Raw genomic sequence first — 15,399 nt, forward strand, 5'->3', positions numbered from 1 at the left:
TTGCCTCAAAATAGACCACAACCAGCAAAGTATATTGGGGCAAGTGCTCGCAAACTGCAAGAACCAAATAAATCAGCTAGCACTGAAGGAAGGCTTGACAACACTCAAGTTGGAAGCTGGCTTTATTAAGCAAATTCTGGAACATAAGCAGGAATAATCCACACAGCATTTTCGTCAGTTAAAAACAGTCCATCAGATAATGCAAGTGCAATGGTGCTGCTTGTCAAGTACTAAACCTAGATTTTAATTTAATAAACACCTTTTCTTAAAGGTGTCAAGCAGTTTGAAAGACTAGCAGAGCGTTTCTGCAACAGTACCCAAGACAAGAACTGTGGTCTGAAAAGGAACCCTGAGCTTGAATGGTTGTGCTCCTACCATTGGCTACATTTATCTTCCAAGTTGCTCTGGTGATTGCTTAATGTTCATCGTGTTTCACTGTTGCAGTCATTACTCTTGGGTTAACCTGCTGGCAGGCTACCCTCAGTCGGCCAGAATTCCAAAGTCTAGGTCCGGTGTCTGTTGCTGTCTCCTCTTCCCTGACATTAGAGCGCCAGGGGTATAAAAGATGCAGCCGACGACGCCATTTTCTCCAGTCTTTCTTGCCGTGCGGTGCCCGAAGCAAAAGCAGTTCGCAAGTGAGACTCCTGAGATTTTCAAATCCGAATTTCAGAACCTAAGTCTTCATTAAAGCTAAGTACCCCGTTGGGGAAACTTTTTTTTCTTCCTCCAGACCGATGTCAGAAAAAGTTAACAATTGTATTTCTTGTGGGAAGCAAATACCTCAAAGATTTTCACTCTTACTGTATTCCTTGCCTAGGCCCTGATCACAACGTTGCTAGCTGTCAGTGCGTTGGTTAAATCTAGCACAAAACTATCACGCGTCTGTTCGATTTTGCATTTCATTACTTTGGCCAAAGATTTAATTATATAATGCCGTCGGACCAGCCGACAACCGGAGTTTACAAAAAAACGCAAGGACAAGGAAAAGGATAGACATCAGAGGTCCAAAACTGACGACGAAGCCTCTAGGTCAGTTGCCGGTTCTCAATGAGGCGCTTTTGCAGCCCCTGGCGCCCACTACCTCAGAGCCACAGGCCGCTTCTGACTCCCACGTGGAGCCGACTGGGCCTCTGGATACTCAAGGTATTTGTCACTCGGAAATCATTCCCTTGGATGGGTCTGGAGCCGCTGAGCAGGCATTGGCTTCTGAGGGTGACTTCAGACCTACACAACTATATATTAAGCCATCTTCAGCTTCAAAGACTAAAGCAGCTCTAAAGACAAAGAAACAAGTACAGCATTCTCCTACTCAGACTTCCATGCCTAAAAAAAAAAAAAAAAAACAGATGCTTAAAATGGCCGAAGACCTAATTACTTTGATCAGGGGCTCCCATCCCCTTCCTGATAAGAGGCCTAGGCAAGAGACAGAGTATGATTCTTCTGATCAGGTTTCTATTTCCTCCGATTCCTCTTCTGAACAGGATTACTCCATGCTTCCCTATGAGGATTCTGATGCTGCTGAATCCATTCCTTCAGCCTCTCCTCCTGGGGATTATACTTTTGGGGAAACCCTGCATACCATAAGGGAGCATTTCCACTGGGAGAGCCAAGATTATTCTGAATCTAAGAAAAGGCTCTGAGACTTTCTGCTATTTCCTTAGCACAGACCCCTTGCTATTCCACCTGTTCTAGGCCTTGTAGATGTATTTTCAGAGTCCAGCCTATCCCCTGACTCTTTATCCCCTGCACCTGCTAAGCCAGACAGATACTACAGGGTCCCGGATTCTCATAAATTCCTATATAAAAACCCCGCTGCTGACCCAGAAACTATATCTCAAGGTCCCAAAGGGGTTAAAGCTTCCACTGCAAAAAACCCTGTCCCCTCTGATAGGGACTCTAGGGCTCTAAGATTGGGGAAAGAAGTCTACACTTCTGCTACCCTGGCTGTAAGGGCTTTAAATTGTCAGTTTCATATGCTTAAATATCAGCAATATTTAATGTCACTCCTTAAACAGAAATTGACAAATACTGAATGCTTAGAGAACAAGGAATTGCAGGATTTACTGCATGCAGCTGAATAAGTGGGAAAGCATACTTTACAATGTGGTTATGATTCGCTGGAGGCCTCTTGCAGGGCCACCGTTACAGGTTCTGTTATTAGAAGGCATGCTTGGTTAAAGGAACAAAATCTGCCTGATCATGTTAAAGCAAAATTATTAGATGCACCATTACAGCATGATACTTTGTTTGGTACTAAAGCAGAAGAGGTTTTGAAAAAAATGGAGGATAAAGCAAAATCCATGCAGACAGTCAAGGATTTCTTACAAGTACAGCCACCCAGGTTTAGCAGGAACTGGCCTTCAAACAATTGGTCCTTTCCAGTGTCAGACAGACCACAGAGGCAGATACAGGTGTCCCAGAGTCAGATCTCAGCCCTAAGGCTCATACAGGTCTAAACAATGGAGTGCTCCTACCTCCAAAAGCAGAGAGGACAAATCACAGCCTTACAGGAAACAGTCCCAATGACTTTCCTCTACATCAAACTGGCAAATGGTTACCCAAAACAAATGGGTCCTGAACATAGTGTCCCAAGGCTACAGGTTCCATTTTCACACTCTACCAAGGTCAAAAGGTATGCCAGACCTGCCACACAATCAATGGGCAGAGGCACAAAAACAAATTACAGCCCTCATGGCCATGAGGGCCATTCAGCTAGTACCACAACAAGAGCAGGGGCAAGGATTTTTTTTCCTAGTACCCAGAAAGGACAAAACCTGGAGACCAATACTGGACCTGTCTATACTAAATACGTTTCTGGAGGTTCCAAAATTCAAGATGTTGACTCTACAGCAGCTACTGCCCATGCTGGGCAAGAAGGCTTGGCTCGTAACTTTGGACCTAAAAGAGGCATACCTGCATGTCCCAATCAGACAATCTTGCAGAAGATGCCTCTGATTCATAGCTGGCTCAATGCATTACCAATTCTCTGCACTGCCCTTTGGCTTATCTACTACACTCAGGGTCTTCACAAAATGCCTGGCACCAGTAATTGCGTTTTGCAGACAAGGAATTCGAATATATCCCTACTTGAATGACTGCCTAATTCAAGCAGAGAACAAAGGCATTCTTCTAAAGCATTTGGCGTTTGTAAAAAGATTACTAATTGGCCTAGGGTACACAGTAAAAGAAATCAAATCTAGTACCCTCTCAAGAGATAATATTCCTGGGTGCAAGCTTAAATACAACTGCACAGATGGCTTATCTGACAAAGGCAACTGACTCATTACTTTCAAATGATGGCAACAAAGACCCAGCTCCCTGCAAGAAAAATTCTGCAGGCCCTGGGTTTCATGGCATCTTGCATTCTACTAATTCCATATGCAAAACTGCATATGAGGAAACTACAATGGTATCTAAAATGTATTTGGACTCTGCATTGTCACAGCCTAGAGACTATCATAACCTTGATTCCCTGCCTACAACAGGAGTTTTGATGGTGTTCCCAGGCCTGTCACCACAACAAGGGACAGCCTTTCACCTTACCTACAGCCAGGCAGACAATAACAACGAATGCATCGGATTATGCCTGGGGAGCACATATAGCAGGAAAATGTATTCAGGGCACATGGCCCAAGGAACAAATGCATCTTCACATCAATCAAAAAGAGATGCTAGCTGTACAGAATGCCCTGACAGCCTTCAAGGACCTAATATATCCAGGACAACTATTAATAAAGACGGACAATACCACAGTTATGTGGTACATAAACAAGCAAGGGAGCATGCATTCCTGCCCCCTATGCAGACAAGCCATGACTTTGTGGAACACAACACTAACCTATCAGGTACATCTGCAAGCACAATTCCTGCCAGGAACAAAAAATACACTGGCAGACGAACTAAGCAGAAATCTCATGGATCCTCATGAATGGAAGCTAAATCCACAAGTGTTCAACATGATAACAAGGAAACGGGGACGCCCAGACCTAGATCTTTTTGCCTCCCCTCACAATTACCAAATACAGAAATTTTGCACAAGGACTTATCACTCTCAAGCATGGAAAGTGGATGCTCTATCATTCAGCTGGAAAAACCTGACAGTCTATGCCTTCCCTCTGATGTCCCTTCTCACCAAGGTGCTTCTAAAAGTCAGACGAGAGGCCAAAAATGATCCTGATTGCACCAGACTGGCCACGCCAGCACTAGTACCCAATCCTAAAGACCTTGTCCCAAGGCCCACCTTGGCCTCTACCTCAAATCCCTCATCTTCTAACACAGTAAAACAATCTGATCCTGCACAGTCAACTCGGAACCTTAAACCTGGCAGCATGGCAGATAATGTAGCCACTCAGACTGCACCTCTCTCTAAAGCGGTTATGGGTGTAATTTTGGAAGCCAGGAGACCCAGCACTAGGAAATATTATGCAGAAAAATGGAAGAGATTCTGTGCTTGGAACCAGGCACTAGGGCTCGACCCACAGGTCCCTAATACACCTCAGATTTTACAATACCTGACTGAGATGTTGGACAAAGGCCCATCTTTCATCTATTAAAATCCATGCCTCTGCCATTTCAGCTCATTACAATACGGATCCTCCTATTTTTTCACATCCTCAACTACGACAGTACCTTAGAGGGGCAAAGCATATAAAACCCCCTAGGAGAGCACCAGTACCTACTTGGGACCTCCAACTTTGTTTTAGAAAAACTAACACTGCCTCCATTTGAACCAGCCAGCACAGTTGATCTAAAATTCTTGTCATGGAAAACTGCTCTGCTCCTAGCAATAACTTCAGCAAGAAGAGTCTCAGAGTTACAGGCATTGATGGCTGTGGAACCTTTCCTCATTTTTCATCAGGACAGGTTTTCTCTTAGGACAAACCCAACATTCATGCCAAAAGTGGTCTCCAATGTGGCTTTAAACCAAACCATTCATTTGCCTACTTTCTACCCAAATCCCCAGAATAAAGGGGAAAGACTTCTGCATGCTTTGGATATACACAGGCAGCTACGATTTTACTTGGACAAAACAAAAGCTTTCAGAAAAACTGAGCAACTGTTTGTAGCATATGCTCCAGGATCACAAGAAAACCTATTACAAAGCAGACCATCTCAAAATGGATAGGGCACTGCATCCGCTTCTGTTATGCACAACATGGCAAATCAGTGCCTAAGGGCATTAGGCCTCATTCTACCAGAGCAGCAGCCACTTCAGCAGCTTACCTCTGAGGAGTACCAAACAAAGACATATTAGAAGCTGCAACCTGGAGCTCGGTGCACACCAAGCACTACCACCTACCTCTCTACTCCAAATCCAGAGCAGGCTTTGCCACTGCAGTTCTGCATGGCTTGTTAGCCTCGCCAAATCCAATCTAGACCCAGCCACCCAACTTCAGCTTTGGGATTCTACCCATGTGTAATGACTGCAACAGTGAAACACGATGAACATAGTAACAGTTGTGTACCTACCATAAATGTAGATGTTCGAGTGTATTCACCGTTGCAGTCCAGGTTACCCACCCTCCATCCCCCTCTTTGCTGAGACTATTCTGTACTTCTCACCTCTATACAACCTATGTGGTGTATTTACTTGTAGATGAAGGAAATGTTTATAGTAATATATGCATGGTTGTTTGGCATATTTTTATATTTTCAGCCTTCCTATCTGGGGGCACCTGACATCTGGGGCAAGAAAAACTGAAGAAAATGGCGTTCGTTGCAACTTTTTATATCCCTGGCGCACTGACGTCAGGGAAGAGGCGACAGCAACCGATACCGGGCCAAGACTTTGGAACTCGGGCCACCTGCCAGCAGGATAACCCAAGTGTAATGACTGCAACAGTGAATACACATCTACATTTATGGTAGGTACACAACTGTACTTTTTTGTGCATGCATTTTTATTGGCATATTTTTCAGCCTACCAATTTGGGGGCACCTGACATCTGGGGCAAGAAAAATGGAAGAAAATGGAGTCTGCTGCATCTTTTATACCCTTGGCGCTCTGACGTCGGGGAAGAGGCGACAGCAACCGACACCAGACCTAGACTTTGGAATTCTGGCCGACTGAGGGTAGCCTGCCAGCAGGATAACCCAAGAGTAATGACTGCAACAGTGAATACACTCAACATCTACATTTATGGTAGGTACACAACTGTACTTTCCATTCCATTCCTTAGTCCTCACTGACTTCAAAAGCAGCTACCACAAAAGATATCCATCACTATTGCAGAATTCTTTACTGTTGGGATAGCCTGTTGAGGAGAGCCTAATGTCCAGCCAGTATCGCAAAACCTTCAGGTTTCGTAGTCAGATGTATGACTCGTATACAAGGCATAAGGTATGTGTGACATGGACACCTAATCCTCAATTTTGCCACCAGTCTGAAAACTACCCTTGAATTTGGTCTGTTCATCATTCACCAAGGTGGTTAATCTGAGCACTTCTGAAGATAAGTGCCCCATTCAGGTTCTTTTTTAATTTGTTGTCATACAAGAAGGGAAAGTAAGTGTGGGAGGCAGATTCCCCAGATAGACATGAGAAGTGCCTTTTTGATTTAGGTGCTACACTATCATTCTTTGTGATATTTGCCAAGCGTTTGTCCCTAAGACACTGCAGCCATCTGTCTTCCCTTTTTATTTATTTGAAAAATTAGCATCTGAAGCTTTTGACTCTGGGTATCATGGCTGAATCTGTCCCTCCAAAGTTCAGCTGCCACTTAAGAAAAGAAAAAAGCACATACTAATCCTGCTGCTGTTCAGCCTCCACCAGATGTCTTCCCTCAGGTTGGATGAAGAACCAGAAGATGGTCTTTGCTGTTGTCGGTACCCTCTGCCACAACCCAGCTGGTGCCAAACATAGAAAAAGAAAAGGTCCAAAGACTGGATAAACACTTGGTTTATACCTCAAACCAGTAGCAAAATAAAATAAAACAAACTGACCATGGCTGAATAAGTTCCAAGTTCAAAGTTCCAAAAAGATAAAGCTTTAATGAGAAATACAGGAGTAAGCGCTTTCGCGATTCAACAACTAATCGCTTCTTCAGACTCCTTGACATACATCAAGACAATGAATTTAAAACAAAACATATCCAATCAAAGAGTTGTTACTCTGTGATGTCATTACCAATTCATTAAGAACAAGAATACAAACATATTAAAAATTTTTTGTTAACACTTTTAAAAAAGAAATATAAAAGCTGCTTCATTCAATGTTTCAATGGTCTTGATTTCAAAAAGGGTTTCAAAGAAGCTGCACTATTTATCCAGCTTTCAATTAACTGCAGCATAGGTATCCCTTTTGAATAAAGGTTTAAGCTTTATTCCAGCACAGAAAACATTGACTGATATATTGAAAGAACTTTACTGTTTTCTCACTCTTTGACCTTAAAAACAATATTTCAGGATACTGGAACTAGTCAAATGTTTTTAAACATCCTAGTGTATATGTACCAAAACCACATCCGGTTGTGTGTGTGTGTGTGTGTGTGTGTGTGTGTGTGTGTGTGTGTGTGTGTGAGAGATCAGGGATATGTATGCACAAGATAATTCACCTGTATTCCATAATTTAACCAAAATGGAAACTGAAGCATTGATACAACTATAGGTATCCCCTAGCATCGAGATAAGGCCAGCAGATAAAGGGGGTAGTATAGTGGTGATGGATATTGAGCTATTGAATGATGAAGAAACTTACTTGGAAATTAATGAAAGGCAAGTAAAGGGCATTATTGATGAGTATCTGTTTTTATTTTCGATCTTTTTGTAACTAAGCAAAGCTCTGAAGAGCTTAATTATTTTCAGTTAAGCACCCTACCATACCGATCATCTATGGATTACCGAAGGTACATAAGAACATGACCCACCCACCCATGAGACCTATAGCCTCAAGTAAAGGATGGGTTACAGAAGTTGTTTCCATTTATGTTGAAAAATGCTTGCATCCTATTTTGGCTTTGTGACACTGTGCTTAGAGACACAAAAGCATTTTTGAACTTACTATATGGCAGGATATCAGCCTTAAATTATGAATATATGTTTGTAACCATGGATATTACTACTTTATTTACAGTAATAAACAATTGGGGTATTGAGAGAATACGTGATATATACTGAATGACAAGCAAGCATATAATAATGCTAAAATTAATTTGATCTGTGAATTACTTGACATTATATTGGACAATAATGTCTTTACTTTCAGTGAGATTTTATTTACAGAAGGTTGGTGTGGCTATGGGCACAGCTTGTGCAAATAGCTGCGCCAACCTAGTATTAGTAGCATGGGAGGATGGATAAAATTTTATGGTATACACATTTTGTAGATGTTTTTTTGTTATGGGTGGTACAACTGATGAATTTCAATGTTTGATTATTTGCATGGCACCACAGAATTTCTTTGATTTACTTATCAATGTTCACATGAATTGATTGACTTTCTAGATGTCACTATTAAGAAGTCACAGTTTAAAGAGATTGCCACCAGTATGTACAGGAAGCCTAGTCGTAGAAATAGCATCCTACATAAAGCAAGTATGCATCCTGGACATGTACATAGAAATGTCATAAAGGGACAATTTATCAGAGCCAGTCACTTTCATAATACTAATGAAGGCCTAAATAATACAGTATCATTACTAAAAAAAGAATTTAAGGACAGAGGCTGTAGTAACAGAGACATTAATAGTAGTATTAAGAATATGAATGAGAAACGAGGCAGTAGAGGTAAACCATTCTTCTCAGAAGTCACCGGAGAAGAAAATATCATACATAGTGGTAATAATATGAAAATTATGTTCCCAGTAACTTATTCTAGTAACATCAGGAGATTCTGTGGGATCTTTGAAAAGAACTGGAATATTTTGCACTCAGTGCCATAGTTGCACAATATTCTAGAGGATAAACCCAATTTTTCTTTTATCAATAAGACATCTTTAAAAAGACAGCCCTGTTATAAATCAAGCACCCCAAAACAGTCTATATCATCACAAAGAATAGGAACATTCCCCTGTAGAAACTGCATGGCCTGTAATTATGTGCATAATAAATCTGTCTTCCAGCACCCTACCTCAACTTTCACCATTGAGACTAATTTCTATGCAGATTGTAAAACACAAAACTTAGTTTATTTTAGTTTCTGCACTAAATGCTTTGTATTTTATATAAACAAAACCAGCCTTAAAGAACGTGTGCTTGAGCACCTAAGGGATATAGCTAATAAAAAAAGACACTAGTGCTCTGGCAAAACATGTACGAGCAGAGAATTCACAGCATGTTTTTAACTTTATGGTGAGAGAAATTATTAACAAAAATAATAGAGAAGGGGATGTTAAGAATAAAGTGGAAGAAGCAGAACAGAAATGGATTCTGCAGCTACAGGCAGATAAGCCCCCGGGGTTAAATAGTGCAGCTTCTTTGAAACCCTTTTTGAAATCAAGACCATTGAAACATTGAATGAAGCAGCTTTTATATTTCTGTTTTTAACAAAAAATTTTTTTAATATGTTTGTATTCTTGTTCTTAATGAATTAGTAATGACATCCTATCCAATCAGAGCTGTTACTCTGTTTTGTTTTAAATTCATTGTCTTGATGTATGTGAATGAGTCTGAAGAACCGATTAGTTGTTGAATCGCGAAAGCGCTTACTCCTGTATTTCTCATTAAAGCTTTATCTTTTTGGAACTTTGAAATTGGAACTTAATCAACCGTGGTCAGTTTGTTTTATTTTATTTTGCTGGTGCCAAACACAGCTGTCTATCCACATGTCCACCGACGTTGTGCATACTTCTAATACAGATGAACCATGCCTAATTATCTCAAGGGCCTCAGGGAATCCCCAAATTTTAGTTTATAAAGAGGTTCCTGGTACCCTTATAGAATCTAGGCAGGGTCCTGTACCATCTAGGTTTGTTAAAGCAGATGCTCATTTAAAGAAAGCCAAGCATGTGGCTCCTGTGGCTAAAGATCCTCACATAAAGTGGAGGGTTTTACTGTGGTTTAATTCCCTTATGGCCCTGAACCCCACCTACGGGTTGTCTGTTCTGCTGCCGGTCTTCCACCCCTTCCGAGAAACCTAGTAATTCTGATCCTTCTGATTGAAGGCTTAAATTCTAGTGAAGAATCCTTAGCATATTCCTCCTCGTGTCACTCTCCTCTCTTCCTGGGGTCTGAAGGGGGGATACCTCGGGACTCTTGTCTGTTCTGAGCCTCCCTCTTGGTGCATCGGCTCGAGGAACCCCGACTCCGGTTGTGGTCTCGGAGACGGGTCGGTCCTCTGATTCGGGAGGACCTGCCTTCGAGGCCATGAGGAGTGCACTGGCCAGATTGTCAGGTACATCACCCGGATCAGTCACTCCTTCCCCCTACACCCTGGCCTAGAGCCTCTGACACACCCCTGTCTGTGGATGGCGGAGCCCGAAGGTCTGAGGATACCCCCATGAGCAGTCCCCAACTTTCTGAGGACCCCTCAGTGTCTGTGCCTGAGGAGCCCACTAGAAAGAAGTTGTGCAAGAGGAAGCACACAGACTCCCAGGACGAGTCCCTCACTTCCGATACCGACCTCGAGGAGTCAGAGGGGTCCCCTAAGTCAACCTCCGATGATGTCTCTTTCTCAGACATCCTGGAGATCTTGAGGCAGAGAGGCGACTGGCCTTCCAAGACCCCCTCTGAGGAGGAGTCGGTATTCCTCAAGGCCTTCGGAGCTCAACCCTCCACCTCCTGGGTGTCTCCACCCTTTGATGAACGTCTGGATTTGATTTGTCGAAGGTTGTGGGAGACCCATGATTCAGTGCAACTGGTGCCCAGACGTCCAAATAAGTTCCTTTCTGCTCCCCCTGGGAAAGAGTTCCTGACCAAAGGGGTTTCCGTAGATGCCTTGGCGGTGGCGGCAGCCACTCAGCAGGAAGTTGCAGAGGCTTCTCCTTCCGTCCATCCTCCTAACAAGGAGTCCAGGAGTATGGACCGGTATGGGAAGCGTACTCTGTCTTCAGCGACCTTTACTTTGCGGTCGCTGAATTATCTTTGTCATTTTACTCTGCTCCAGAGTGATCTCCTTAAGGAGCTAGGAGACACTCTGACAGGTAACATGCCTGAGGCAGTAGCGCAGACTGTTAACGCCCAGCTGTCGACCCTTGGTTCCATTGTCAACTCGTCCATGAGGCTCATATCCTATGCAGCCGAGGGGGCGAGTAGGGCAGCTAGCTCAGGTGTAGCTCTCAGAAGGCAAGCCTGGATGCGCCTGTGTCATTTCGCAGAGGCCTTTAAGTCTTCCTTCACTGACTCCTCCTTTGTTGGGTCCTCACTTTTTGGGACCAAAGTGAAAGACACCCCCACCAGATGCGAACAAGAGGGGAAGACCCTATCTGCTGTAGGGGCCCGTTTCTCTCTTCCTTCTAGGCTTTACCCCAAGGCTCAGAGAGGAGGGAAAATGTGGTTCAGGAAGTCACAGAAGTCTTTCCCTGCCGCTCAAGGTGAGTCCACTTCGAGGCAGAGGAGGGGGAAACTATTCTGGAAGACACCATCCTAGAGGCAGAGGAGGCCCCCGCAACTCGGGAGACCGCGATTCCTTTTGCGGGTCTTCCTTTCAGCGTTCCTGAGGTGTTTCCCAACTGTGCTGTTCCGGAGCCAGTCGGGGGCCGATTTTCGTTGCATCCGGAAGCCTGGGAAAGCATCACCCAGGATCGTTGGTTGCTTCGAATAGTTACCGGAAGTTACACTATTCCCTTTTTATCAACACCCCCTCCAGTCAAAAGAATCCCGGACGTTCCACCAAACGGGATCAAGCAGCACTAGAAGTTTCAAAGCTGCTAGAAAAAGGAGTCCTCCAACCAGTCCCCTCAGACCATATCGGATCAGGAACTTACTCAAGACTCTTTTTGGTGCCGAAAAGAACAGGGGACCTGAGGCCCATTCTGGATCTCAGCCGATTGAATCAATACGTTCTGAAATCCAAGTTCCGAATGGTCACTCTTCAGTCCATTTTTCCCTTGCTGGAAAAAGGAGTATGGATGTGCTCCATCGATCTCAAGGATGCCTACTACCACATCAAGATGGACAAGGCATCCAGGAGTCACTTACGCTTCCGGCTGGGAGCCAGTCACTTCCAGTTTTGTGCCCTGCCCTTTGGTCTCACCACAGCCCCCACGAGCCAGTCACTTCCAGTTTCGTGCCCTGCCCTTTGGTCTCACCACAGCCCCCAGGGTGTGTACCAAGTGTGTGGCAGTGGTGATGGCTCACCTGAGACGTTGGGGATTACAGGTGTTTCCATATCTGGACGACTGGTTTCTCACCGCCCCCACCAGGCATCTCCTCATTCAAGCCAGGGAGGCTGCCATTACACTTTGTCAACAACTAGAAATTACCTTGAACTGGGAAGTCTGCCTTGCTGCCCTCACAGCTTGTTGTTTTTATAGGCGCAGAGCTAGACTCTATTCAAATGCAGGCCTTTCTGCCACAAGAGAGGATAAGAGTGCTGCAGTCTCAGATTCACGCATTGTTGCCCCTCAAGAGAGTTCAGGCCAGGTTAGTTCTCCAGCTCCTGAGATCCATGGCTGCCACCATCATGCTGGTGCCTCTAGCCAGGTTACACATGCGGATCCTACGGTGGCTCCTTTCGGCCCAATGGTCCTTTCAGAAACGTCCTCTTTCCCACTTAATACTTCTCACGGAACTGTGAAAACAGGACCTCCGCTGGTGGCTATGTTCCACCAATCTGGACAAAGGGAGGAGCTTGATTTCTATGTCTCCAGTGACCACGGATGCCTCCCAGATTGGGGGGGGCACTATCTTGGCAGGATGAGGTACACCTGCACATCAATGTTCTAGAGATGAGAGCAGTGTTTCTAGCGTTGTGGCACTCCAAAGCTTTCTTCCTCTGGGAATGATTGCAATTCACTCATGCCCGTGGTGTGGTACCTGAACAAGCAGGGGGGAACCAAGTCTTATCCCCTCTGCAGAGAGGCCATGTGAGTGTGGCATTGGGCAGTGTCTTCCCAACGTTTTCTAGTGGCAGTGCACATTCCGGGAAAGACCAATGTGATAGCAGACAGGCTGAGCAGAGCTATTCTGGTGCCTTACGAGTGGTCCCTGAACAACCGAGTGGCGGTTCAAATTTTCAACAGGTGGGGTCAGCCTTGCTGCGATCTCTTCGCCAGCCCTCTCAATACCAAATGCAGCAAGTACTTCACACTGATCCCCCCACAGGGGGAGTCCCCCAGGGATGCTCTAGTCCACGATTGGCCCTCCGGTCTGATCTATGCTTTCCCTCCGTTTTTCTGTTACCAAGAATGATTCAGAAAGCCGTATCCTTGGGAAGCAGAATGATTCTAATTGCTCCACACTGACCTCAACAAATATGGTTCCCTTTTCTTCAGCAGTATACAGTGGACGTTCCTTGGACCCTGGACCCAGTGCCAGACCTACTGATTCACATGTCAGGATAGCTCCATCCCTCCCTGTGAACCCTCATGTTGACAGCCTGGCTGCTCCACTTCCATCACTAGTTAGACGACATTCCTTTTCACCTGAGGTGGTACACATCTCGTCTTTGTCTCATAAGTCTTCCACCAGAAGGATTTATTCCAGCAAATGGAAGAGATTCTTCATTTGGGCTCAGGCCCAAGGTTTGGACCCCTTCACAGCCCCAATTCCATCGGTCTTAGATTTTTTAGCCATGCTTTTCCGACAGGGCTCCGCGCCTGCTACCATTAAGGTGCAGCTGGCTGCAATTTCCAATTTTCATACATCTTATGAGCCTTCACTTATGGGCCATAAACGTTGTAAGGCCTTCTTGAAAGACACCTGGCTACTTCGCCCTCCTATTTCAGAACCTGTCATGCCACGGGATCTAAACCTTTTGTTACAAGCCATCACTTCACCGCCCTTTAAACCGGCTGCCACCTGTGAATTAAACTTTCTATCTTGGAAGATGGTTTTCCTAATAGCCATTACATCGGCTAGAAGAGTATCAGAGATTCAAGTTTGTCCATTAAACCTCCGTATTTTACCTTTCATAAGGACAGAGTTTCCCAGAGACTTAACCCGTCCTTCCTTCCTAAGGTGTCATCCACCATTAATCTTCAATCCATTGAGTTACCAGTGTTCTTTCCAAGCTTTTCCAATAAAGCAGAGTTTAGATTTCACCAGTTGGATGTGCACAGACAACTAAGATTCTACTTACACAGGACTAAGCTTATTAGGAAGTCTGATCAACTGTTTGTGTCCTTCTCAGAAAACAGAACAGGTGGTCCTATTGCCAAGAGCACCATTTCTAAACGGATTAAAGATTGTATTTTCTTTATATGTTCGTCAGCAGGCAGAAATTTACCTTTTCCCGTCAAAGCTCACTCTACCAGGGAAGTGTCTACATCATTAGCTTATCAGGCCAGGCTTTCATTGGATGATATTTGTGCTGCGGCCACCTGGGCCTCTCCGCACACCTTTATTACTCATTACAAGTTGGACGTGGCTTCTAGGGGCCGGGCTTCCTTTGGTTCCATTATTCTCAGGAGCATTTTCCTATGAGCCACCCAGGATAGAGGTGCTGGGGACGCTGTCCCGTGAGTAAAGAATGTAGGAGAGATAGGACCACATAACATCAGGTAGTTATGTACTCACCATAACGATCGATGTATGTGGTCCATCTCGCCTCACATTCTTACGTACCCTCCCACCTGCCCCCTTCCTGTAGGATTTGGAGGAAAATTGGCTCTGAGAACCCTTTAATGTGAGTTGTTTTTTCTTTCCTTCTGGCTGGAGCTCCATCCAGTGGTGGTTGTGTGTGGGGTGTGACTGGAATGGCTGCAAACTAGATCTGGGGCTAGGGCGAGGTGCATCTTGGGATACCGGGTTAGCCCAGCCAATTAGAGACTTCGTGCTACAGAAATAGTTGGCAGAGTCTGAGCCGATTCTCTGCTCCGAACCCATGAGTAAAGAATGTGAGGCGAGATGGACCACATACATCGATCGTTATGGTGAGTACATAACTACCTGTTTTCTTTGTGTAAATGTTAAACCACATGGTATCAGTTTTGTAAAGGACAGAGCTGTTTCCTGATTTTTCTCATTTTTTTTTTTTCAGTGCGAGCACTACGTGTTATATGTGACTGTGCAGACACCTACTGTCCCCGCAAGCAGTCAGGAGGCCATCATGGAAATGCAGCCATGTAAGTAATTGATTCATTATCACTTTATGCTTCCCATTTTACTAGGAGTGTGGGAATTTGGTTCCTGCAGAAATACTCTACCTTCCAATTTTTCTTTCAGGCCCTTTTAGGTGTTCCTTCCAACTTTGCTCAAGAATTCCAGACAAAGCCAAAAATGGGGCAAATGCCCAAAATCATAGACTATATTTTAAATTACTCCAATTCACTTAGTTAACAGAACAGGTTTTGCATTTTTAATA

At 44.4% G+C, this 15,399-nt stretch overlaps 1 protein-coding gene across 1 annotated transcript in view; it reads left to right on the top strand.

Moving 5' to 3' along the window:
- Positions 1–15,399, top strand: part of VPS9D1 (VPS9 domain containing 1) — a 1,026,884-nt gene that overhangs the window by 793,619 nt on the left and 217,866 nt on the right. Inside the window, exon 13 of the mRNA XM_044081855.1 lies at positions 15,076–15,160. Within this exon, the coding sequence (XP_043937790.1) occupies positions 15,076–15,160 (85 nt within the window). The remainder of the gene's footprint in view (positions 1–15,075; positions 15,161–15,399) is intronic.

The sequence above is a fragment of the Protopterus annectens genome, chromosome 8.part1, assembly GCF_019279795.1.
Source record: "Protopterus annectens isolate FY-2018-M chromosome 8.part1, PAN1.0, whole genome shotgun sequence".
NCBI lineage: Eukaryota > Metazoa > Chordata > Ceratodontiformes > Protopteridae > Protopterus > Protopterus annectens.